This window comes from Grus americana, chromosome 3 (assembly GCF_028858705.1).
Source record: "Grus americana isolate bGruAme1 chromosome 3, bGruAme1.mat, whole genome shotgun sequence".
Classification (NCBI taxonomy): Eukaryota; Metazoa; Chordata; class Aves; order Gruiformes; family Gruidae; genus Grus; species Grus americana.
Window position 1 is genome coordinate 27061975 of NC_072854.1, and position 27953 is coordinate 27089927.

At 39.6% G+C, this 27953-nt stretch overlaps 1 protein-coding gene across 1 annotated transcript; it reads left to right on the forward strand.

The window, feature by feature from the left end:
- GFRAL (GDNF family receptor alpha like) lies at positions 1 to 27953 on the forward strand. The gene is made up of 10 exons (XM_054819070.1): positions 1 to 133; positions 3937 to 4071; positions 10865 to 11023; positions 12545 to 12994; positions 13703 to 13759; positions 14462 to 14789; positions 16813 to 17072; positions 20109 to 20207; positions 26582 to 26663; positions 27641 to 27953. Exons 1-10 carry the CDS (start codon positions 112 to 114, stop codon positions 27726 to 27728), a joined length of 1680 nt encoding a protein of 559 aa, XP_054675045.1. The 5' UTR covers positions 1 to 111; the 3' UTR covers positions 27729 to 27953.

Genomic DNA, 27953 nt, shown 5'->3' on the forward strand with positions numbered 1-27953 from the left:
GCCGGGCGGGGCGCTGTCCCCGCGGCCGGTGCTGAAGGGGCGGCCCCGCACCGGCACCTGCCGCCCGGCGCGACCCGCTCGGCGCGGAGCTGCAGCCGCCAGCGGCCGGCCATGGCCGCGCTCCTCTGCCTCGGTAAGTGCGGCGGGAGGCGGGGAGGGAGGCAGCCCCCCGCCTCGCCAGGACCCTCGCTTCGCCCTCCTGGCCCCTCGTCTCCGCGGGTTCCCCTTACGGCTCCATCCCCTGCTCCTTCTCCCGGGGAGCCTCAAGGCGGGGGCGAGCGGTGTGCGACGCCGGGGGTTCGCACGGGTGTGCGGCCGCCAGGCCCTGCGGCTCGGCACTGACTTCTCCAGCCCGGCGCCGGGTTGCCTGTCTGCAGCGGGAGGTAAGGCAGGGTAGCAGGCCCGGCAGCGCCAGCAGTGATAAAAAGTTGAACCGGTGAGGAGACCCACAAATGGGATGCCTTGTCTAAATAGACAGCCACTTGTTTGCTAGGTGGGCAGCATTTAGTGCTGGCAGCGCTATACAGAGGGCTATTGACATTTCCCTTTGGGTCTGAATGGAGAAAAAGGGAAAATCAACAAAGCTGGTACAGAAGGATTTGGTAGAAGAGAATACAATGAGACAAGTATATTTTAATTTCTTTTATTCTCCTCTTCCTCTCTCTATATATTGTATACATGGTGCTTCTCTCTTAACATCCCACTACTCTAAACACATATTGCACTGTTAAAAACATTCTGTAGGTAGTTCTGTCTCAGGAGTTTTTTGGAATAAAGTTGTCCTTTATCACTTTTCAACTATATTCAAACTATATTCAACAATAGTTTGCCTTTGTTCTTTGGAGCCAGCTATCTTGCTGCTCTTGCCGCTAGAGAGAAACCACAGCTTGGTTTCCCATTATTCATTATTATTTGCCAGATAATAATTCTGCACTCTTGGGAGAGACGCTGCAATTCCTCTGTTCCTCAGTTCCCAATCTGCAAAGTGAAGGTGCTACAATGTCCTTTTTCTCCTCTTTTCACTTTAGACACCAAATTCTTCAGAACAGGGAATTTTACACCTCCCCAGTGAATCAATAGACACCTGTACAAAAATACAGGTACCTGTAGAAATCTAAATTTATGTGTCTTCATGTCAAAATGGATCTCTTTAAAAGTTTTAGCTACAAACTAGCTCTTAGATGCCCTGAACACTTCTAAGTAGAAAACAGTTGCTTAGTACTACAAATACTGGAGTAAATAACTGAAGCGAATGACTAAAGTAGTAACTGTCACTTTAAGCAATTGTATAAGCTACAATGCGCTGGATTCTAAAATCATATAGGCCAGTTTTTTTCTTGTGTGCTAGCGACAGTGTGCCCCTTGTGTACTGCTGATGAAAGAAAAAAACCCATCCATACTACGTTATTAGATCTAGAGAAGCCCTTTCTTAGACTGAATTAGCTTTAATCATAGATTATGCCACTTGGGTCTTTATTTTGCAAAAGCATCTCCTCCTTTTTGTGGGCACAGTTTCCAGGTGGGTTTGAAATAAACACACTCTGAAATAATTATTACAAAGGAGCAGGACCTGCTAATTGGCTGCTCAGTCAGACCTACTTTGACTATTCATTTTCAGCCACTGGTTCTCAAAACCTGTCTTAACAGGAGGGAGACAGCACAGAGTCTTTGTGCTGTGGATCCTAATCAGATGCATAAATCTTCTGTTGTGTTAGTACCTACAAAACAGGTAAATTGTCTTCCAGCAAAATACCTTTTCTTGAAAAGGACCAGGGTTTGTAATTTTGTATTGTCTTATACATGCAGTCATTTTCACCTGTAAGGTATTTGGCAACTTTTTTTTCCTCTATCATCTGAATAAATATTGAGTAATTTCACAATTAGAAAGAACTTTTGGAGACAGTCCAAAAACTAAAATGCTGTCATAATGAGCCAAAATTTTCCCTATGGATGGGCCAGCTGCACATTCCTCAATGTCAAGTGACAGGAGCCATTTCTATTGATCATTCTTCCAGGCTGACCTACAGACACAGCCTAAGAGTGTTTCATGCTGGAAATCACTGAAATCACAACCAGCCCTGCATAGACCTGGGAACTGGCAGGAATATGCACAACTGGGAAGGATTAACACCAGCTATACTAAGCACATGTGGCCTCTTCTGTGTCTCATAGGCACACTAGATGTTATTGCACCTGTCGGTTATAAAGTATTAAATGTTACTTCTTCTTTATCAACATGCATCCAGAAAGTGTTCCCTATGGCAGCACTGTTATATCACAGCTAATGATCATTTCCAGAAGGGATGGCGTCACTTCTAAACAGCAGTGTCTCTTTAAGATTATTAAGAGTGATATTTGATATTTAATTTCTTATTTATCAAATGTATCATTGGAAACATTTCATTTCTCTGGATAGGATTGAGACAAGTCCTGAGGGAATATTTCATGCCTCTAGCAGATGATGTTTAAGGAATTAAACAGTGCTGGAAATTCCTCAAATTCCATGTGAACTTGCCTGAACATAAGGGGGGAAAAAAAACAGGAGACTTCGTTTGGGAGATGCTGTGTCCTTCAACACCTAAGGAAAACACTCCTACCAGGTGTTCAGCAGCTAGTTTGATAAGGCCTGAAATCAGTGTCTGAAAATTTTATAGAAAATTAAGACAACATGGTTACAAATTAGAGATTGTGTTACCATGGGAATGCTGATGAAAGAGCTAAACCCCAACTGATTTATCATTTCTTAGCAAGGCAATTTAATTTTATACTGATAAGCCAGAGGTGGTGCTGATTTAAAATTCTTTACCTTGAAACCTCTGTATCAGTCTTAAGTTTCAGAAAGTTTTATGCAATTAACATGGCCTTTAGGTGCAGTGCACTCAGGGAAGCAGATAAAGACATAAAGGTGGGGGGTGCTTTCAAGAAATTATGCATCTGTGAAGTAAAAACAAAGAGGGTGAATATTACTGTGTATGAAATAAAATCTCATTTATTATCTAACAGTTGTGTAGCTGCCAACTCTCTTACACATGATCTATTAATAGGAATTCTTACTTAGTCTCTAGCTTGATGAAACTGCAGTCCAAATAAAATGTTGTTTCCTCTGAATTTTATACTGTCTTCTTTTCTATAATTTATTATGGATCTCAGAACTGCAGTCATTTCTATATATAGAATCATAGAATCATTTAGGTTGGAAAAGACCTTTAAGATCACCAAGTTCAACCATAAACCTAACACTGCCAAATCCACCACTAAGTCATGTCCCCAAGTGCCACATCTACACATCTTTTAAATCCCTCCAGGGATGGTGACTCAACCACTTCCCTGGGCAGCCTGTTCCTGTGCTTGACAACCCTTTCAGTGAAGAAATTTTTCCTAATATCCAATCTAAACCTCCCCTGGCACAACCTGAGGCCATTTCCTCTTGTCCTATCACTTGTTCCTTGGGAGAAGAGACCAACACCCACCTGACTACAGTCTCCTTTCAGGTAATTGGAGAGAGCAATAAGGTCTCCCCTCAGCCTCCTTTTCTCCAGGCTAAACAACCCCAGTTCCCTCAGTCGCTCCTCATAAGACTTGTGCTCCAGACCCTTCACCAGCTTCATTGCCCTTCTCTGGACATGCTCCAGTACCTCAATGTCCCTCTTGTAGTGAGGGGCCCAAAACTGAACACAGTATATCTATGAACTAATGTCATATATAGCTATAGTTAGTGTTATAATATTCGGGTAAAACTAATAAAAAATGTGCCACACTGCAACTTTGAAAATTTAAAATTTAAATTTAATTTTTCACTGTTAAAAAGTAACTTGGTAGAAAATTTGAATCTATAGATACACTATAATAAATTACATTGTTATAATCTAAGTGTAAATGAAAAAGGTCATTAAAATATCTATTGTATTAACTAGTCATTATATTCTGTTTTTACAGTGTTGTTCATATACTTTACAAGTATATCTACTGCCCAGACTACTGACTGTCTGCACTTGAGGGAGCAATGTATAAATGCTGCAAATGGATGTGAGAGTGTTTGGAATGTTATTGAAGATGTCTGCAATATTTCAGGTAATTCTTTATGGTGTACACAGCTTTATTTTGAATTTCTGAATCGTTGCATATTCATAGTTAATCATAATAATCCTGTGCTCACTGAATGAAGTCAGTGAGATTTTAAAGATAAAATGATGGCAAAAGACAGTCAACTTCTGAAATCCTTGACAATGGCCAATACTATTTTCGGTAACAGTCACACTATCTCTTCAATAAGGTGATAAATGAAATTTCTGGACTATGAACAAAGTCAGAGTCCGAACCAACTCAAGAAGTCTGAATTCAGTAGAAATTATGTTCCTATGGGATCCTGTTAAACAAAGGCAGCATGCAGCTGAAAAAAAGTTCCAACCTTGTTTTCCATAATTTGAAGGAGTTGATCTGCCCCCTCCCTGGAAGTGTTCAAGGCCAGGTTGGATGAGGCTTTGGGCAACGTGGTCTAGTGGAGGGTGTCCCTGCCCATGGCAGGGGGTTGGAACTAGATGGTCTTTAAGGTCCTTTCCAACCCAAACCATTCTATGATTCTGTGATCTCGCAAGATACCCAAAACAATGTCGTAGTTACTTAGAGTAATTTTCAAATATTTTATTAGAATAAGAAACAAATCAAATAAATCATATCTGAAAGAAAGTTGTGTTGTAGGGAGGCACGTTGTATTTATTCAGTGAACAGTACCTACACGTCAGAATGATTCACTTGCAAGGAGTGATTGTACGATAAAGTGCAGGTTATGATGTGACTAAGCCTCCTTGAATTGTTAAACAGATTGTCACATAAATGAAAGCAGAAAAATAAGTTTCTCTCTCTGTTTATTGCACCGCCAATGCTTGGTGCGTCATTTCCAATATGCTTTAAGTGGGGAAAGACCAGGTATTTTAAGTTTGACTTGAAACTCATTCTAATCTTTGTTGTAGTTCAGATGAAAATGTTCCTTTCTCCAAAGGCCTATTATTTTCTTCAATAAATCTTGAGTATCAGTCACCATCTCTCTCTGTCTTTCAGTCCCTTCAAGACCTTGCTGTTACATGTTGAATATTCATTTGCCAGGTGCTGTGAACATGGAAGGGAGAAGAAGAGTGGCAGTACAGTGTGGTAGTGTCACTAGACCAAGCTAATCATGACACCTTTGTTGACTGATAAATGTCAAGGGTCTTGATCTGCCAAGGCTACATCAGTACTAGCAAATAAAATGGGTCAGGGACTATTTTCTGGCCCTCCGTTCAACCGTCATGGGGCAGCACGTATCCATACAACTAAACTGTCTTACTCCCACACTAGCTGCATAAAACTGCCCTTTGGAAGTGACTCCAGGTCCATGCTATCTTCACAGTCTAGCTGGCTCGGTCCAGACCAGGTACCATGCAAAAGTGCAGCGGTATAGATACAGTCACTTGCCATTAGCCTAGCCCGTGCCTTGGTCCAGTTCATAAATGCAGCCAAGGGTATTTAGGTACATAACTGTCATTTCTAGCAACTTAATTCCATAAGGCAGGTTCTCCTTCACCGGGAATCAGAGGTATCTATATCTCCATGGAAACTTCCTTTCTCCTTATCTTGACATTATTTGAACAAAGCCAGTCATGTCCTGATGCCATCATCTGCTCTGAGCCTCAGCTGCAGCAGAGTTGATAAAGTGAATGTTCCTCTGTCTGTCTTGATGTCAGGACCCAGTCTCGTGTCTGGTCTGTGTGGGAAGCCAGGCAGCAGAAGATGCGGTCAATAGCCCATTGCTAGAACATTCACGTGCAGTGTGGGCTACCTGAATGCCTCTGTCTGATTTGTTGCAGAAAGTTGAACGCAAGTGTCCTAAGTCGCAAGGCAGTATTTAAAATAATTAGAGCAGAAAATTCTCTGAGGGGTCCTTCTTAAGTGTGTCTTGTTCCAGATACGTATCTGCTTTGCATAGAATGGCTGAATACTTTTAAGAACAGACAGCGTAAATGAAAAATACATGATAACCTAATGGTTACAACAGTCCCCAGAGGAACTGGGTTTCAGCTCATGTTCTATTGAGTTTTTAAATATTTTATGTGAAGGGGAAGAGTTTCAAAAGATATGGCTGCTGTTTGAAAAAAAAAGTTTTGGAATATGCAGTACTTTCAGGTGCAAGACAGTGACCTAAAAATGAGCTCTCTAGAACCAAACCTCTTCCCCAAATCAGAAGTAGTTGAATTTGCTTCTCTCGCATCGTTCACAAAGGGGTTAGCACCAAGACTGCTTGACATAAAGATTAGGATTTGTACTGTAGCCTGTTCTTCATCATACCCTGCAACCAGGTGAGGTGGGCCAGCAAGATGACTTCTGTGGTCTCCCCTTTGGATTTATTGCATTGTCCCATAATATGCCATTTCCCTCACGTATTGTCCTATGTGCTTATTCACCGGTATTAATTGTATTTGTAACTGGGTCAGAGAGACCTTTTGAAAATAAATTCTTCTTGTGATTGCTTGTTTGGTTTTGCATCTGTACATTTCTTTAAGATAATAACCTGTAGCAAGGACTCTCCAGAATTGCAGGGCAATCAGATTTTGTGTTGGGTCTAGGACAAATTATTCTAAATGTGCTTATTAGGTGCCATTACCCCAGAGGGTGTAAACCCACAGTCAGGCAGCTGATGGTACCTCTCAGAGAGCCCACAGAAACAGCAACAGAAAATCTACCAGCAGCATTATTAGTAAGAATAACATTATACTGTCAAGAGTACTCTACATGTGCAAGCCTAAAAACTTCACGGATGAGCTGTAGGAATGGAAAAGGCGTCTCAGTGCTGAGCACGAACATGTTAGTTGGAGGCAATAGGCAATGGGGCAAATATTCCTTTTGCTAGTTTCATTATGTAAAGACATAACTACAAACATACTCTGTGCCATGGGTTCAGTAACTCAGTCCCTCGGGCTGTAACCAAGTTAACTGTGTGCATTATCAAGACCTCCATACTTTGCTCTTCAGAGCAGGTCTTGGACCATTCTCCAGAAGACTGCCTAAGTCACTCCTTTGTGAAACTGTCCATCACTGCTCCCCTACTACTACAGCAGCATTTTCAGAGTCTCAGTTTATAGTCCTCTGAGTCCAATCCTTCTTCCGCTTCTTCTTCTCTGCCAAGATACAGGGGGGGAAAAAAAAGGGTGAAAATCTCTATGAGTCTGCTTCCAGGTCAGGATGGAAAAGACTGAAATATTTAATTTTGATGGAATCAAAAGTTTTCACTTTGAAAATGTAAAAAATGTTTCAGCACTGCAGAATGAAGATTTTAAGGTTTGGGGTTTTCTGGTTTTTTGGTTGTTGGGTTTGGTTTTTTTTGTTGTTGTTGTTATTGATTTTTTGTTTTTCCTTCTGTTATTTCACTGAAAAAAACAGAAATTACTGAGCTCTGATTTAACCATGAGTATACATTTTCTGAATTTTTCAGAACTGGAAACATCTGAGTTCAAAAGAAAAAAAATCTCAGATTACTTAAATATTAAGGAATCACATTTTGAATTAGATTCAGAAGAGTTTATTTTTCTTAGAATAAGAGAATCATTGAGGTTGGAAGGGACCTCTGGACATCTAGTCCAAACCTCCTGCTCAAGCAGGCTCAAATGCAGGCTGTCTTCCAGGACTGTGTCCAGCTGGATTTTGAATCTATCCAATGATAGGCACCAAAACCCCTCTGGGCAACCTCTTCCCTTGTTGGACCACCGTCATATTAAAAAAGTTTTTTCTGACCTTTAAATGGAATTTCTTGTACTTCAGTTTGTACCTCTTGTCCTGTCACTGGATACCACTGAGGAGTCTGTCCCTGCCTTATCCACTGCCCTCCCATCAGGTGTTCACACACGGGTATGTGTGTTGGTACGCCCCTGAGCCTTCTGTCCTCCAGGCTGAGCAATCCCAGCTCTCTCAGTCCCTCCTCGCAGGACAGATGCACCAGTCCATTAATCACATCTGTGGCACTTTGCAGGAGCCACATATGCCCATGTCCCTCTTGTCCTCCGGAGCCCAGCACTGGACACAGCACTCCAGATGTGGCCTCACCAGTGCTAGAGGGGAAACCCCAGTACTTTCCTCTGCAGTCTTCAGATGCGCTTCCCACTGAGATGACTGAAGAGCTGACTGTGCAAGAACAGAGATTATCACCCTGGAAGTGTCATGCTTCTATCTGTGGTCCCATGTACATAAATTATGTGCACATAAATAAATCAAATTATGAATAAAGGCTGCCAAACATTAGGTCAGAGATTTACATTTATATTTTTTCTAAATGCCTCGGAAGCATATGTATAAGTTAAAATATATTACCTAGAACTAATCAATGGTAAAGCAACGATAATTGAAAACCAGCAATAAAATCTTTTCTGCTGTTCATCACAGCTGAATCAACACAGTGTACAAACAGACCAATACTGATAATAGGTTATTTCTGCACAGCTTTCAAGAGGCCAGGCAAGGGAACCCCATAAATCTGATGCGCTTCATGATTCTGTCTATGCCCTTTGTATGTTCATAGCCCCACAACCTACCTCTCACTCCCTGGTTGGCAGCTGCTGTGATTCAGCACAGTGTGTTCACCATGCACAGGGCCACTCTGAACGCAGCCCCTCTACCTGTGTTAGTGTCATGAAGACAGATGAGCTAAGTGAGGCTGGGGTGCTGCATAAAATATACTGGGATTTGTGTTTCTTATTATCCTACCTCTGTTAACCTCCACCCTTGAAGTGTCCTCAGGATCTTGAAGAAGAGAGTCATAAATTTTGTAAATTAGCTAAATTTTTACACCAACCCCTCCTGATCTTTGTCGTTCTTTTTCTACCCCTGGAATTCGTCCTCCTGAAATTGTCTCCTGAAATTCTTTTATTATGCCTTACTCGTTTGATAAAATATAGAGCAGAATATCCATCCACCCACTTGCATGGACCTCCATAGTTCCCCTGTCACCACATACTTTCCACCCTATTTTTATGGTCAGGGAGTGTCCTATGTCTGTGACCTTCAGTAGATCTCTTGAGCTTCTTGGATACTGGAAAAAGAAAGAAATGTGAGGGCTAAGGGTCAGGGTCACGCTCTACTTCTAAAAATGCAGAAGACAAGTTGGAGATGGGTTTGGAGAGATACAGACAAGCCCGGCCACCATCACCTCCTCCTTTGCTGATAGAAGAGGTGAAGTGGGACCAGAGTTTGGGAACTGTAGCTCTTGCTGGACTGTGACAGTGCACAGCTGTAGCAGCGCACAATTTAGTACATCCCCAAACCCTCCTGAGTCAGCAACAGCAACTGGAGAAAGGGTAATGCAGACACTGCTTGAAACAGGATTTTGGGGTGGCAGGATGGGGATGTGCACTCTGCAAGAGCTGATACTCATTCCTTCAGGCACAGGCAAAATGCACGTTTCCTCTTGCAGGCCTTCACCTAGACTGCCTTCTGCTGCTATTTGTGTCAACAACATATAAATGACGTTAAAACTCTAATCACATTAAAGCTCGTCTGTGGCGGCGGTGACACATGGCTGCTAGCCTTGCAGTTTTACTAGAGCACACGGTCCCTGCTGCTCCACGCTGGTCACCGGGGAAGCAGCAAGGCAGGAAGCCAGACATCACAGCTCACAGGGCAGACACAATAGCGTGTGTGCTCGGTAGATTAAAGTTGATCCTCGTGCTGCCCCGTGACCAGCCTGGGTCTTGTGAGCCACATACTCCTTATCTTACATTTTGTGATATGCTTAATACCTACGAGGTGAAGAGAGGAAATGTGCTGGTTTGGGGACCTGTATATCTGCTTTGACAAGATAGACCATGGCTTTCACAGAATAAAACTTTCTTAAATCGTATAAAACTGCTTCTTATGTAACTTTCTTAAGTAACTTGTAACTTTCTTAAGTAATAATAAGTAATGAGATACTTTTAAAACCTTTTAGTCCATAAAGTAGAGGGTTGATTGATTTACCTTTGTACCACTAACTAGTACATGCTCTTTATTTTTACTATGCGTACGAGGAAAATATGACCTGACAGCCTGTGTGTCTTTGCCATTGAGTCCAAGTGCACACACAAGCAACAGGCTTGAAACTGAACTGGAAAACTAATATTTCTGCATATTTTTTTAACGTTAACTTCTCCCTTATTTTTATTATTAAAAAAATTAAAAATCAGAATCTTCTTGGACTACTTTATATTTGTTGTCATTGCCAATCTTGGGCAGTGCAGTTGTTCTGTAGGGTAGCAGTCCAAGGGCATATCCAAATGGCCAGGCATTTGTAGGCTCGTCCCATCCTCACGTGAGTGAGGGATCTGAACCAGAGCTGACATCCATCAGGACGGGGTTAGCGTCACCATTACCACGGGACTGCGCCTACCCTCCTACGTCCTCTCTTACTCCGTTACGTGGCAGTACCTTACCCTGCACTGTGAATTCCCGTCCCTGCACCAGGCACCTCACTTCTACACAGGACCAAGGTGAGTGTCTCAGTGCCTCAGTTCAGGATGTGCTCCTCGACCCCTGTGCACCTTTTTAGTTTGGTCTCTGTGCCTTGTCTACCTGGAATACAAGGTGTGAGTTTAAGGTTTTATGTGCTTTGGAAATGAGAACAGAAACAGACATTCTGGCAACGGGTCGGATCAAAGAAAAGGCAGCAATATTGTACCCACAACTTTGTTATATCACTCAATATTATTTAAAATTTGTATATTATGACAGGTTTTCAAACAAAACTAAGTTCAAACCATCTTCTCTTGGCAAAACATATTATTTTTGTGCTTCAATTGAATTGTTTTGTGTAACCATATCCCTTAAGCGTTCATAAACAGTAACAACATTATAATTTAATGGTGAGTTCTAGGTAATAGATGCAAGGCAGAAGACACTATTGGATGTAATAGAATCATCCAGGTCCTGGCTGACGAATACCCAGAATTTAAAAACTGTGTCTGCACTACAGAGGATTTTTGTAGCATCATGACTTTGCTTGGGAAACAGTGTGGCATTAATAAAGGTAACTAAATATAAACTTTTAATTATGAAGAGCAAAAAGAAATATATAATTTTGTAACCCTAATTTTAACTGGATTCAAGTTTCTTTGCATATTTCTTAACTCTGATAATTCCCCCCAAAAAATAGTTTTGTCTTTTCTATGATATTCGCACTCCAACATGCATAAGAAAGCAATGCCAATAACAAACAAAACCAATAAAATGCATGTGAGACATTCAAATGGTTTCTAAAGTTCTTGCTCAATCCAGCGGAAAGCAAGAGTGAAAATACAATGTGTGCTGAGGGCTCCTTGTCGCCCAAGGAGGCTTGAGCGCTCTGGATCTATGTAATGTATGAAGAAAGAACCACATCCAGACGCCTCGTGATTGGGAGCGTGAGTGAATGAGGATGCACAGCTGTGCAGTTGTGTCACATTGTGCTACAGGAGCATCTTCCCTACATCTAGGAGAGGTAACTGGATGTGGGAAACGTAGTTACTATCTTCATAAAGTTGTACTTAATATATATAAAATGCATCCTTTTTAAAATTCGATTGTAATCAATGGGCACAGGTCCTTTAAATTTATTTTTTTTATGATCCCGAGAACTCTTTTCACTTCATGAAGCCTATCTCTATAACTGAGAATTACCTGGTGCATGAAAGGCTTGCAGTTCCTGATCCAACGTCTCCTGGAGTAACGATTAGCAAAGCTGACATACAAGAGGTAAAATCAGCCAGTGAGAGACTGGAAAGTGAGCCCCAGGGTTGATCCATGACACAGATCCATCACTCCCTGCCGGCATCAATCAGCGTACATCATATAGTAGTAGAATATATGGCTTTATTGCTGAGGAAATACCAACATCCTGATCTGTTACTCCTTGCACCAAACATAAAGAGTGGGTATCTAAAACCTGATGTTGACGTCATTGGAACAGTTGCTTTTGCTTCTAGAAAAATGAAGTAATTTTATTTTTTTTGCTGATTGAGATTACATTTCTCACCAATATATCAAAAAGTTTGGATGGAGTTACACTAGTATCAGTTTTACACACCGATGGTAGCTTATGGCATTCATAGATACGTTCAGGAGTAATTGTCCCTGTCTAACTTAAATGACTATTTTAGGTAATGAATGAACCACCTTCTGGAGTTGCCATTCTCTCTTTACAAATTATGCATTGAATTAAGATGATAATCCAGGATATTTCCAATCTGTAGGTGGTTAAAATTATGTGAGATGAATCCCTTCATGCAGTAATTTTAGTGAGGGTTTCTTGTATTGCTGATAGCAGCTGAATTGTTAAAGTAGACTCTATCATACAGCTACCGGGACACAGTAAGCATGAGGAAGATTCATTAGTCTGCAAGACTCTGAAATTATTATGTATTTACATACAGCTCAGAATGAAACTAGGGCTGTTTCATTCTTTTTATTGCATTAAGACAATTATCCTTTTCCTGAGTTTGTTCTGAGCTGACCAGTGATGATGCTCTGTCTTCCGTTGGATTTATATCTTTGTTTGTACCTATTTGTACAGAATATTTGGAAACTTCCTCAAGATCAGGTACTGAACTGAGTTTTAGGCAACACAAAAACCCCGAAGACCAAAGACACTCAGAAGAATTAGAGAACAACTGCAGTACTGCAAAACAACACTGTCGAGAGGACCCTTACTGCTTTTTAGTGTTCAAGAGCTTCGAGCGAGCATGCCAGGCAGACGCAGCAAAATGCAGGCTCCCGACGGTCAACCAGGAGTGTTTGTCAGCGTGGAAAGAGCTGAGGAAAACAGTGCTGGGAGACTGCAAGTGCTCAGAGCCACTTCAGATGAGATGCGTTAAAATATGGAAGGGAATACTTAACAACCCTTGTTTACAATACTCTCAAGAGAGCCCAGCTTCAGCAGCTAGTGAAAATGATGATGATGATGATGATGATGATGATGATGATGATGATGATGATGATGATAAAAATCAGGACACCGACACAGGTTAGTGGTATTCCAGCAGTCTGAGTGCTTTCATACATAGCAGTAGTGTGCACAAGGCTGTGAAAAAGGTTTTCTTAATCACTTGCAGTTTAGCATTGGACACAGGATAGTTTTAAGGGGCTTATTTAGATGTGAATGACAAATCTGATAGCAAAATGATAGCCTGAGTGCAAATGCTATTGTTCTTCAACGTGTTCATTTGACACAACCTGATCCAAATCAGTCTCTTTTACACAATAACTAGAAAAAATATAAGACCAATAACAATAATTTTCTATTAGCAAGAATTGCCTGCCTGCCTTGACTTCAGATCATGACAAGCAGTTAGTTGAGCTTGAAAACTGGGTGCACTGATGAATACTTTAAGGCCTCTGGCCTTTACTTATTCACAAGAAATCTGACTTTATGCTATGCTGAGCAGCTCTAAAGACTCTTCTTGAGCTCACAGGATCTATAATTATGTAGAGAATGTTACCAGCAGCCATCGATAAACTGTGCTTTCACCCCAAACCTTATGAATAGATGTAACAAGGATTTTAAAGTTTGTTAACAAGCTGACAGATCCTATTTGGTCAAGCTAATTTGTTTTATTCTTGTTTATTTTTATTACTGGCATTATGCCAGCAACACAGCCAATACTTTAAACTTAAAAACTAAGCTAAGGCATGATTTATCACTTATGCCTGTATCTGTATCTTTTTGTTCTAGACAATATTAGTACAGAAACAAAATTACAGTGGAGTTTATCTGCTCTCTCCAAACAAGGTAAGTCTGAATTTATTTGTGAATCCTAATAATGAGTTTTAGCTCTGTTTTCAGGTAGTGTACAATGTACCTCAGATTAAAATTAATACTTTTCATCCAAATTAGGGAGTCAATAAACTCAACATATTTTCAGTTAAGCTAATGAGTAGATAAGAATCCAAAAATGTCAAGTATCAATCCTGACCCTGTTAAATTTACAGAGGCAAGTCTTATCCCATAAACATTTTAGGGTCAGAATTATCTAGATCCTTTTGGAAGGTTTATAGCTTAGGCTGGAAATACCTAAAGTAGCTTTAAAATCACAGAAATGTAATTGGTATTCTCTTCTCCATTATTTATTACGTAGCCTAGCATAAGACTGCATGCTGGAGATTTCAGCAGTATCCACTAGCCACTAGCTTCCAGAAACTGTTACATACCATGAAGAAGCTTCCATCTTGCCAGTTTTCACTTTCCTCTCCCTTATTTACCTGGCAGGGGCAGAAACTTGCAGGAAGGTTGCTTATGGGGGCCAAGCAGTGGAAGGGAGAAGTGTGAAGATCACGCAATGGGCTTCTAAGAGGCAATGCTGGGAGAGCTGGATCAGAGGTTTTGGGAGTCAAACTTGTTTTTAATGGGAATGTTGCAGGCAGGATGACTACCAATGATCTCTTGAGAGAGGTTCTCTTGTGATTTCATTTTAAAAGGTGTTATTCTTTTTAGCATACACAGCAAACAGAACCTGTTTGGATGTGAACAAGGAGTGTGTTGAAGATGAAGTGTGTAACAAACAGTTGTCCATGTACCTTAAGGTTTGCTCAGTGAATAAGAAGTGCAACATGGAAGAATGTCAAGCAGCCATAAGGTTCTTCTATCAAAACATGCCTTTTGAAGTTGCCCAAATGATGACATTTTGTGATTGTATCCAGCGTGATGAATCCTGCCACAGAGCCAAAGAACTTCTCCACGGCAAGCCCTGTGCAGTTACTGCAGTTCCGCCCCCATCATGCCTGAATGTCATCCACATGTGTGAAGAGGATGAATTGTGCAGGTAAGTAGAAGAAAGATTTTGCCCAGTAAGGTGCTTTTCAATAATGATTTGATCAAACAATTTTTATACATAAGCCATACATTTCATCTATACCAAAATTATTTTGTGCACTGTATCTACTGTATATCATCACTTGTGTTTGACATCTTCACAGATGTCTGCATCAACTGTGGTAATTCCACAAGTAAACTGAAAAGTTCATTTTCAGAAAGTTCTGGAATCTAGTCTGGGCTTTTCTTCTGCCTGCGTCATGACACTTAACACCATTTCTGCTGGACAAACTATGCTGTTGCATATTTTCATTACTGCTTTCTTCAGATAACACCTGCCAGTCTTCACCTTTGCCCTCTAGCAGTTTGCACAAATTTTGCAGCAAACCAGACAAAGTTTGTTTGGTGAAAGTAATTACCTCTTCCACCGCAGAGTCTGACCCTTTGTACCCAACGGCCATACAACCAACTTGGCCCGTTCAGAAAACTTTTGCCTTATTCTTTTCATCTCAAGCATACCGATACTTGAAAAAAGCTGCACTGAAACATGCACACACCACCAAACTCATGAAGAATAACGCAGTTTTCGGATTTTATTTTTACAAAACACAACAGGATTAGTTCATATTCGTAGTTCTACTTAATTGCCACCATTTGTGGATGGTCAGTAGGCCCACTTTGGTTTTCAGTGTTGTCACCAGTTCCCTTGTGGATTAGACCTGAATTTTACCTCCAAGCTGTGCTCAAATTAAGCTTCAGTCAACAAAGCAGGAGGCCAAGAGACGCGTTCAGTTCTGTGCAGGCTGTTCAGATTGATGTCAGTGGGAATTGCCCCTTTTTATGTCAAGAAGAGTTGGGCTACAAATGTATGTCTGTGCATGTGCATGTGTACACATGTAATGTCATAATGGAGACTTGCTGCATTACCCATTATTTTGGGAACATTAATGTTTCCTGGCACTGACAATAAGTGGATATAATTAGCAAAATTAGTCTGTGAATTATGGCTAGCCATATCTATAAATCAGGAGGTGAATAAAAATAATTCCATTAGCACAGAGGTGGCATCTGCTTTGAAACCTTTGCTTTTGTAATGAAAATATTTACTATAATGTCCTAGCCAGTATTGTAGCAGTCCATGCTTTTCCATGTGACTTGCTTGTAACAGCTACACATTATCAACAGTAAATTAATAATCTACTTTTATGAATAAGGAAAAAATGTTTTAATATATTAATGTACATCATACAACAGTTTACTTTTATCATCCCCTAACATTTAACATGTGATAAATTGGTTTCTAATTAATATCTACAGATTTCCTAGTTAACTATTAATAGATATTTTCTATTGTCATACATAGTGCATTAAAAGGCAATTGTATTCTATCCTAAGAGCAAATATAAACTGAAATAATTTGAGATTATCGAGCTGGGAAACAAGTTAATACTTCTCATAATTTACTTCCACTATCAATTAATCTGTAAGGTCAACTGAGTTACTTCTAATTTTTCCTGAGCCTTGGACATTTTGTATTTTGTTAGCATTCAGGGTAGGAGGAGTTGGCATTGGATGTAGATTATTTTATGTAAAATAAGTTGAATATTCATTCTTCCTTCACACTGCCCGACAAACTGATCCACTGGAGCAGCCCCTGGTGTGGTTTCATTGTGATGACTGGGCTAATTCCTCTGTCCGCATTTCTCCTCTGAGGAGCTGAGGCTGTTGGTATTCACACTGATTTTTGCTGGACCCTGGGAAAATCTCCACAGGTGCCGATTAGAAGTGCAGTTGCTTTTTCTCAAAAACTTTTGCAGTAAAACCAAGTTTTTCCTCAAATTACAATTTTGCAAATTTCACTCAAACCAGTTGTGTGCAAATCAGAGCAGAATTTAGGTCAGCTATCACTGAATATTGTGATTTTTAAGGCTTAAGTGGTACCTTGGGAATACACTCTCTTTTTGTGATAAACCTTAAATGTCTTTTTCTGAAATCATGGAGGTCATTGTATACTTCTTTTTTTTTTCCACCAGGAAAAAATACACAACTTTCCGGTCAAAGTGTTGGAGACATGTGACCAAAAAATGCTATGATGATGAAGCTTGTCTTGAAACTTTAATCAAGGATGACATGCCCTGTTCTGCAAACGCTGATTGCAAAGCAGCCTACATTAGCAACTGGGGCACGATGCTGCGCGTGGAGTGTACCTGCCAGAATTTGCCTCCCGTGGAACGGTCTTTGTGCGAGCTCTTCCATCACATGCTTCACAGCAAATCCTGCTTCAGTGAGTTACGTGAGTAACACACGTGTTTTAAAGAATAGTTAGCTTTAAAGAATATTAAAATGTTGATTTACAACAAATATTTACTATATCTTTGCTACTACTGATTTCAGCAAGATTTATATCTGTGGGCTTCTTTACTCCAAATCAAAATACAAATTGCATGTAGTTTTATCCTCTGGTTTGGGGAAATATTTATATTAGTGGTAAATCAATAAAATTGACTTCATGTCTCATTACATGAATTTTCTGGAATAATAATAATAAAAGAATGACTTCTGGGGTCTATACTGTTATGCAGATTAGAAAAGTCCAAAGCTTTTCTGTCATTGTTTTAATGTTCTTTGGTACACCGTTCTTACAAATAATATGACATATTATGTTGGTTTTTTTCTTTTTTCTCTTCTTGGAATCTAAATATTAGTATATCTTACACACATTTAGCAATAGGCTTCATTCCACAGAAAACAACTTCAATGATTCAAATAGGGCCTCTCAAAAGAAAAAGCTGCTGTGGATGGAGGCTTCAGGATTTGGGGTTAACTCAGATGACGTGTATGTACTTTCTCAGAACCAGTAAAGCCTTTCATGTGCTAAATCAGCTACTTGTAAAAGTCCTTGCCAAGTCTTTCTTTAAGAGAGAGCATTTAGTGCAATGAATGGCAATATGGAGCAAATATTAATATTTTAGTCTGAATCAGGAGTGTGCCTTTGAGGCAAATCCCCTGTTTGTGCCCACTTATTGTGCTGTGGGCCACATCACAGGGTGGTTCCACATCACAGGGTGGTTCCTGGACTCCTGCAGCCTAATAGTGAACCTGAAGGTTCATCTGCTGCCTCTGCAACGCTCCAGCTACATCCAGGCATCTGGTCCATGGTCCAGATTAAAGACCAAAGTACCTTCTTCTCCTCAAATCTCTGATCTATCACACCAGCTATTTTGCTATAGAAAGCCTCTTAGGGTATACTACTTGCTAGTGTATCATACCCTATGCCAGTCATCTTCCATATGTAATTATATATATATTCTCAACCTAGCTTGGGAGAGGTAACCATATCTAAAGATTTCAATGAAAAGCAATGACTATTTTATAGTTCCATCTGATGGACTGGCTTTTAAAAACATGTATTAATTGCATGCATGCATTTCATTGAATGAATTAGCTCATTTTTTAGTTTTAGTGGCCAAAATGTTATCACTGATAAGGGTGTAATTTTTTTTCTTGTCACTCAAAGTTTACCCGGAAGTTAAAGTCAAATTGCTGAAACACTGCCCTTAAGCTTAGTTGATGACTACTAAAATTCAGACTCAGAGAAAAGATTAAAAATAATATAACAACTCCCTTGGAAATGTGATACCATAACACACTTAGATTTGAGACTACTGGCGGTGATTTTGCTGATGAATGTTATTTATTTGTTTGCTTGCTTTATGGCTGCATTTAATGGTCCAAATGAGTGATCACATCATTGTGTTAGTTATTCTTTACCTACCAAGCAAAAAGATGACCCTCATGTCATAATAATCAAATAATTGCTCACGAGCTTTTGCCATTCCCTGAAGCAGTCTCAGGATAAAATGGCGTTTTTTGTTATGGAAACTTCCCTAACCTAATTGGGATTGAAGAACAGGAGCCTGCTTGCTCCTGTGGTGCAACAAATTCCTGCTAGTTAAACCAAAACAGTTTGGGGATGCAGGGCCTTTGGCCGAGTAAAAGATTGGCACCTGCTCTACAGAACATTTGCAGAGTCTTGTCATTCTTGCTATCGGTTTTTTCGAGATGTCTAGTTGCAATGCAGCTAGACTGAAGAGAGAGATGATTATGGGTTTGGTTGTAAGGCACGGTGTTAAAGGCCATTGTCTGCCTGGCAGCTCAGAGAGGGGGAGTGAGTGCTCTGTTGCAGACCTCATTCAACCCCTTCTGCTAACTCATTCACCTGGCCTGGATGTGACCTTTGGATAACTTTCACTCTTACAGTGGTGATGATTTTTAACATTGAGGTCTTTCTGAATAGGCAAATACCCAGGGCTAGCAAAAAGGATTTTTGCCTCTAGAGCTGGTGCGAGCAGACCTGCAAGTGGTGTTTAGACCATCACACCTTCCTACTCTTGCATGGCACTGCCTCGCTACAAGCGTTTGCTCTTGGGGCTGTGCTTACAGGATTAAAGTTTGCTGCAGACCCAGTGAAAGGCAAGAACTGCGAGTAACTGGTTGCTGTATGAGACAGACGCACAGCGTGGCTCAGTGCCGATATAGGATCAGTGCCACAACAGGAACAAGAAAATGCCAGTGACAGAAAGTAAAAAGTTACATTTCCACAATATTTTAACTCTGGGTTGTACTTTTGGATCTCACAAGAGGACATTTACTCCATTGCTATTTAGACAATGTTCGAGGTTGCAAACAGGAACCTTTGGTTGTCATGTTGTTTTCATTCCTCTAGGGAATACAAATTTCTCAGCTTACAGTTAATGTGAGTGACCACGCATAGTCTTCTATGGTTTAGCCTCTTGCTCTGTAAACCATTCCATTTAGGTAAACCTTTTATTTTTCATTTCAACACAAGATACATAATTTCAGATACATTCATGAAATTATGCCCACTAAGAGGACAGGCCTTTGGGAAAGAGTTGGCTGAGGTCTAGCAATTCATTTGGAGAATAAACTCTGCCTTTGGGAAATGGCTTCAAACTACTACCCATTTCTCACCACTTCTATATTGGTTTAGTGGGCTCAATTCTTTTGGTGGGCCGATTTCTAAAATAGTTTATGTGAAAAGAGAATTTAAGCCGTTTTGAGGCAGAGAATATTTTTAAAGCACTCTTGTCCCCCATAAGACAAACTATAGGGGAGGTTTAACTGAGATGTCAAAGGAAGAAGTGTCATTCACACATTCACTTTGTTCATCGAATATCAGTAAACAGTATTTTTAAATAGCTGCCTTTATAAATTCTGTTACTCTTATCAAAACACCAAACAGCAATATTCACTTAAATTACTATTTTAAAGTAATTTTTTGAATGGATATTTTCTTTCCAATGTTCAGGTCAAATTTCCATTAAGAAGAAAGGGTTTCATTGGGTAAATACGGAAATGCCAGGAGAAAAGCTTTCCAGAGCACAGCTCCATTCTTCTTCAATTAATGGTGAGTTTGGGCAAACCATCCCATGATTTTCATAGAAGTACTCTTGAAATTTCCCTCGTGTATGACAGCGAAGACTAAAGGTTGGTCCCTCGGGTGGGTTCAGGCAAGTGAGCTCTACCTGTTGCTTCCCCATTCAAACATAATGTGGAAAAATGTCTCCACCTGTTTGGCTTAGCTCATATAACCACAAAATAAAGATAATGAGACTGAACCAATTTCTGTGATAAGTGGTTTTGAAATAGATGTCTCACAATCACTATATTATAATTGGGGAAAATTAAGCTATTAAGCCTGCCAGAGCCTGACTCTGTACAGTCATTAGAGAGTAGTAGTCATAATGTGTAATACAAATTATTAGCTTTGATGTCACACCTACTTCTCTCCTAGCTCTCTTGACTTTTTGTGCTGTAGTAGTTACAACAACAAAATTAGGATGCCACAGTAAGTGGTCTGAGAAGGGGCTTGTGTTACACTCCATCAGACTTTACCTTCTCATGCAACAGAAGGGCATGCCATTGCGGATCATGTTATCCCACGGGCTGAAGAGCTGCATCTGGTTTTATTTCCATGCATTTACTGTAAGCAATTAGGTGACAAAGTTAAAGGATATTGAATTACTATACAAATATTCTCATGGTTGAAATAATATTAATTTTATATTTTTTGAAGGACCCAATTACAGAGTGAGAACACTAAAGAGCTTAATGCACAAATATTGACTCTAACGAGAATGACCTGTTCTACCTTGTATGGGGCAGATTACAATACTCTAGACATTACTATGAATTAGTTCCCAGAACTGTTCATACTGAACACCTTTAACAGTGAAAAAACAATTCAAGCTCTGCACACAGTACAAAATGAAGGGGCTTCTATCATTTCCATCCTTCAACTATTTTCGAAGTGGGCAACCTGGGAAGTATAAAAATAGATTAATGGGAATGGGATTCCTGAGACCTGTGTGTGAATAATTAAGAATTCAGCTGTGATTTTAGCATTAAAATTACTTAAGAATCATGCGTGTCATCCAAGTGCTCTGCGTAGCCAGAGAAGAAAGTCGGGGACCCTCAGAGGAAGATTAATCCCACCTTCTCAGACTTTCTTTGCTGGAAGTGTTGGCTTCCCTTTGCCAGCTACAGAGGGGGCCTCAATCTCTAGCTGGACCGAGACTCTAGTGGTTAAATAATGCAAGTCATAATGCAAGAAATCCTGCTCTAAGTGAGAAAATGTAAAATGTGAGAGATTTCACCCTTGTGACTCGTTCTAACTGCAGACCCTTTCAGAGGGTAAAATGTATTACACATTTCCCTCAGAGATTTAGATTAAAGTTTGCAAAAAGCAGCCTGCACCCAGTTAATTCTGTTCCCATTGAAATCTTAATACTTTCCAAAAACCTGTCCTTGAACTCTTAACAGAATTTTGGATGGCCTTAGAAAAGTAAAAAGAATGCTGACCAGCCTAAAACATACAATAAAATATTCCTTCTATTGGAGCTGTCATGTACAGTAGATGGGAACTCTCCAAGCTATAAACGTCTCATAGGAAGCCAGGTCAAGGAGAAGAATCTGATTCAGGGTATCTACCTGATGATAAAAACCATATTGCAAATTGTTTCATAAATCCCACTGCCAAAAATCTAACCCAGTATCCTAGATTCATATGCTAGTAAATGTGCATTACTCAGGCTGCAAAGGGAGTTATCATCTTTACAAAATATTTATCTTTACTGAAATCAAATCCCAAGAAGAATCCCAGGGTGCAGAGGCAAAACGGTTAAGTTGTCAAATATGGTCTTTTGTGTGTGTGAAGATATTTGAAGATACTTGCTTCCTGGCTATTTTCTGCTTGGAAAGCAGGAGATACAATTTGCCGATGTCTTGTCCTAACATCAAAATCTCAAAACAATCTTTTAGTTAGCTTGTCATTCACCAGGGATGTCTTTCACCAACTCAGACTAATGACGGTCTACAGATCAACATGCTCAGAAGAAACTCAGTATTTCTTCAACTTTTTCTTAATTTTATAATTCAATAAAACACTGTTCAAAAACCAGTAAGATTTCTCCTTTCTGTTCAGTGGCATTGCAAATCATGCCGTTGGATAAGATTGGTTTTAATAAAAGGAGTCTTTCATAATAAATAATAAATCTAAACATATATACATATATTCATATATATTTGCAAACAAATATAACCGTATTCAGTTGGAAGAATATTATTGCAGCTTTTCGTGTAACCATAAGATAACAGGATTGTGTAAAAATCTTGACTGGAATTACACTCATTCACATACCTGGAAGGGTACAGGCCAACCCAGTCGTCTGTGAGCTGATACCCTGTTAACAAAATGTGATGTGAGCAGAGTCCTAACCATATAAAAGTTAATGAGACTTTTGCTGTAAGATGGGGCCAGAAATTTCTGTCATTTTGGAAACAACATCACAAAGTGATAAATCAAGCAAAAATTCTCCAAACTTCAAAATGTTGTTATGGTCTACCTAGTTAGGCACTTTCAGCCTGGTTTTGACTTTATCCTATGCAAATTATCTCCATGATTTTACAGATCCACATAATTTAAGAGATTGCTTCCCACACTTTAATTTGAAAAATGATTCATGTGTGAAGATAAGCATTTACTTTCATCAGCATAGAGCTTTGGAGCTGAAGTATTTTTTGGCTGGAAGAGAAAGCTAGAAATACAGAATTCTTATCCTGTTCTTGTGAGATACAATAAAATTGGGTTTGACCCAAAAATGTTGAAATTAATCTCATTTTGTCTTAAATTGTACAGTTATCATATATTTCCTATTGAGGAGTTATGCCATGCTGAGAATCTAGATAAACAAGTAATTGGCAGGGTTTATCTATAATTATACCAGCTGCTGTGGGAACTGACATTAGTTCAGCTCCAGCGACTTTAATTTGTAAGGTATGAAACATTGTCTATCTGATTGTTTTATAAATGTAGAAAAAAAGCCTGTGACAAGCTGTGGGTAGCCAAGAAACCTTTGAGCACCAGCCAGATTTAATCTGTCCAATGAATATTCACAGCCATTTCACTATGTATACATAAGCAGATAGATTTACACAAGAGTGTAATCCCACTAATTGTTCCAGCTGCTGAGCCCACAGCTATCCTCTACGGAACTTCATCATTGGAAACATCCGTGTGTCTATGTAGACAGCTCTAGCTGGTGCTTCAGTGGTACCTGCAGCCCCAGTCGTTGTGTCCCTGAGGTTTGCAGCCCATCCTGCGAAGGGCAAGACATGCATCATGCAGTGGCAGTGGCCCTGCTATAGACCTGCCCTGAGCTGAGAAGGTCCACGAGCTTCTCATGCCTAGAGGTCACCTCCATGGGACAGACCAGCCCTCCCAGCACCTCGCGGCCCTCCCCCTTGCAATGGAAATGACTGCTCTCCACTTGTGTCAATTCACTCTCTGAAACATATGGAAACATCTCGTATTTTAGCCACCTCCTATTATAAGTCTTTAGACACTGTGTGTGCCTTCCTTTTTTCGTGGTACATGCAGATATTTGTATCCCTTTCTCCACTTAGTCAACCCAAACCAGGTTTGCCCTTCTGCACCTCAGTCAGTTGAAGCGGAGTCTGAAATAGGGACAGCTGTTTCTTAGAAGAGTAATGACACAGGCACATTATGTACACTACATTTTTTACCAGGTCTGCTAAGAATTGGAAAATATTGTAACTTTTAATCATGTTTTTAATGCTTGTGATGGATCTATGTGCTCTGCAGAGCAGGTTGGATGGTTGGACTCGATGATCTTAGGGGTCTTTTTCAACCTAAATGATTCTGATTCCAGCGAACTGCAAATGGGCACACAGCATGAGAACTAAGGCTGTTTACTGATCCATAACTACAAACGTGCCTAATGTCCGTCAGTGTTTTTATTGTTCATTTAGGACATTGTTTTTTAAGCCTTAACTCGTTGTTAGTTAGATCATGTTTGGATGACCAATACCATGTATACAGAGATCAAAATGGGATAATAAAGCCCATTATGTCATACAGAAATTGATATGTGGATTCTGGTAGTTTTCATGGACAAGATTTGGGATGAACAGAGCCAAAATTTCCTATCTATATTTCTTAACTTCCCTAGCACTATTTCACATTTCAAGAATTGATTGGATATAGATTAATAGTGAAAATTTCTATTAAAGATCCTCTGGATTTTTAAAGAAGAGAAGAGTGCCTATGAAGAAACACACACCCCAACATTTTTAAGGGAAGATGAATAAGCACATTCAAGTAGTTAAACCACAAAGAAGATATAAAATTAAGAACTAGCTCTTCAGCCACAAAACTGTGCCCTCTCCTAGCCGTACAAATTCCCTCCCTTCTCAGTAGGTAGGAGAAAATATATGGCTTCTAGCATGGTCTTATCATTAACATCTTTCTTGTGCTCCCCATAGAACTAAAAATGTTATAAGCAACATCTGTTTTACCAGCAATTACTTCACCAAAACCACAGCGTTTTATAAGATTTTGACAAAAAGTAGAACTTTTGATCTCATTTGATCATTTGGGAATTTTTTGTTTTATCAAAATTAAACCTTTTCCAACTTTTTAAAGAAAAATATTAGTGTCTTGGTGAAATTACATTAGCCCATTTTTAACCATCCGTGACTCTTGCTCCTAATAATTTTCCTAGTCTTGTGGTAAGTGATATATTTTAAAGACTTCTATTTGCCTTAAATACGTGTGAACCTCACTTTCCACTTCAAAAAAAGTAGGAAACCTTTGCACCTACAACTGTTCCTACAGTTGTAGAAAGTTTAAAAAAAAATGACTGAGTGTACAATTAAGATTCAGAAACTGCAAAAAAAGTCTAAAAATTATTCTTTTCCTAAAACTCATAATCTTACAGAAGTGTTGTAACTTGAGAGCCAACTGCTGATCTATTTTTTAATGTATGATATTAGCAGTCCTGCACTAAGATAGACCTTGCCCCTCTTCATTCAAGAATTCACCACATTCAATGTCTTTCAGTAGCTTGCTGCATTAAGTGATGTGTTCATTCTGTGCAATTTGTGATGGTTCAGTCATTGCGTTCATTTCTTTTTATTGGAAAACTTGACTTTTGGATGGCTTTTCAAGAAAAAGCGAGCGTCATCCTGCGATAAAAACCAGGCAGGTCCAACCCCCTGCTCAGCCCTTGCCCATTGCTCGTCTCGTTGTAGAATACATATTCACTCTGTCTTACTGGAGCTGCTCCATACCGCCTCTGTTCGCATCACACTATACGCTACATCCGTTGCATATATAATGTATACATAAATGTTCCATTTAGGGTCTGTGTGTGCATATGCACAAACACACAGAACATATAATAACTGATAACTGATTCAGAGACCAGAATTTGGCCTTGTCACAGCCCAGATAATTGGCCCAGTGCTGGGGCCGGGACTCCATCTCTTCCTTGGTGAATGTTACACTGACTATGTAAGGTGGAGCAGCTTGGGAACAGTTAAGGCCCTCTGCATTTGAGTTCTAATACAAACAAAACTAATTTAATTGTATGAACATGACAGAATCAGTGCAACAGGAAAGCAACAGAAAGGTCTCATGCTTGCGGCTCTGGATTTGAGTCCTCTTGTCAAGTCATCTAATCTCCGCACCTCTCCATCCCAGGTTCAGGGCTTACGTTACATTCTAAACTGAAACTTTTCCTTCAGAATATTTAATCAAAACTGATGGATTCATTCCTCCAGGAAAAATAAGTTTCTCCTCGTTTGGAAAACAAAAGTTGAAACAAATCCCAGTTTTTCAGCAGTTGGAATTTTTAGCACATAAACCATCTAAGTGACTTTTTGGTGAGAAGCCTAAGAGAAAGAGGAAACTCCATGGGCACAGGGCCCAGAAACACAGTGTTAGACCCCATTTTACAATAATTTGTTTCTAGATCAAGTATTGCTGCACATTACAATTATGGTAATATGCAAAAAAGGGAAAAGAGGTCTAACAGGTAAGTAAGAGCCAGGTCTCCTTTGATACACAGAATAAAATAAACACCTTAAAATCAATGGGTAGAATACTCCAAAACACAAGTGACAGTCCCAGGCTGTTCCCCTTGAGTAGAGTAAAAGGTATTGTTACACATACGAAGTGTTATTGGAGCTGGTATTTATTAAAAGGAGTCTGAAAATGATTTTGCACCAACTGGTGAAGGAAGAATTATTCCTACCATTGGCATACCATCTAGGTCCTTATCCTCCTTTTAATTACTTATGTCAGAATTGCTAGCTAATTTAGCTTACATATGTATGCATTCCAATTCAGGTCTCAAATCTGATTCTTATTATTGTAAAGAAGTAAATGTTTCATGTCTGCTTTCTGTTTTTTACTTATAGGTGAAACAGTCTACATTATTGCCTATTCCTCCTGCATCGTTCTCATCCTAGGAATAGTCCTGCTGACTCTCCTAAAGATCAGGTAATTTAATAAGGATATTAATCATTGGTTCTAGGAAACTGGAAAAGCAGAAAATAAAATCTTTTGACTTAGTTAAGAGGTTGGCACTGCGATTGTCTTTAAAAACAGTCCAGCATGCCCCAGCGATGGAAAGAACTGACATCGCGGGTGTCAGCAGGGAGGAGTGAAATACGATGCGTATCTACAATGCCCTCCGTTCATGCAGAGATCCCAGGCTTCAGGAGGTTTCATTTCCTGTCCCATGGCAGGGGAAGGTGAAATCTGAATGCAAAAATTCTGCAAGGCTACCCTCCTAGCCCTGTAGCAGGCAGAGGTAATGCAGAAAGGAAATGAGAATATTCAGCATTATAACATATTTAGAAATGGAACCGTGAATGCTGCTATTGTAGTTAATATTCTTGCCAAATGCCACTTTTGCTGATAGGACTCTGTAAACATTTCCCCACACACAGTATGAGAAACTGCCCATACACCAATGCTTGGTAAGAAAGCAGAAATGTGCATTCACTTAGTCAAATGAACATGGCCCTTTCTTAAATGATACATTTTCTTGGACCAAATTAAATGGCCAGATTTCAAGAATTACACTGTCAGATGATAGGTAACAGAACATGATGTAGCAGGAGCTATACATAGTGGGAAGGATATTGAGTCAAATTTCATTATTAAAGTCAGAGGCAGATCAAAGAGGAATGATGCAGAAAAATGCAAAAGGCAAGTCAAGGATATATGGGAACAGAGGCTTTCTCTTTAGGTTTGCAGTTACAGGAATATCAGCATATAAATAAAACTCAGATTTAAAGAATACAGGGGATGGAAGAAAGAACAGTACATTAATAATGGTGAAGGGAATTATTTTATACCACAGTGTTCATCATAAAAAGAGGGGAATTTTGCCACTGATTTCAATTAAGTCAAAGTTCAAACCAAAAGCTGTATAGTTTATTGTTAAATACATCTACATTCTTTGTTTTCAGAGCCTGCAGAACAAAACATGAGTCAAGAAGTCCCTCGCCAGACCATTCTTCTGAAACATTTATGGTCCATTATAAAAGTCACAGATGAACTACTCTGTTGCTTATGCTTTTTAAGGCTATTCTTGAAAGCCAGCCTGTTGTACATATGCGATAATAAAATATATACTAGAAAAACTACTATAAATTATGGAATTTTGTAGTTGAGCATACAAAAGATTTTTATATTTATTAACACATATTAAACCTTTCACAAGCTAAAAAAAAGTAGAACCGTACTCTCTCTCATTTGCATAGATTCACAGATCTGCCCCGA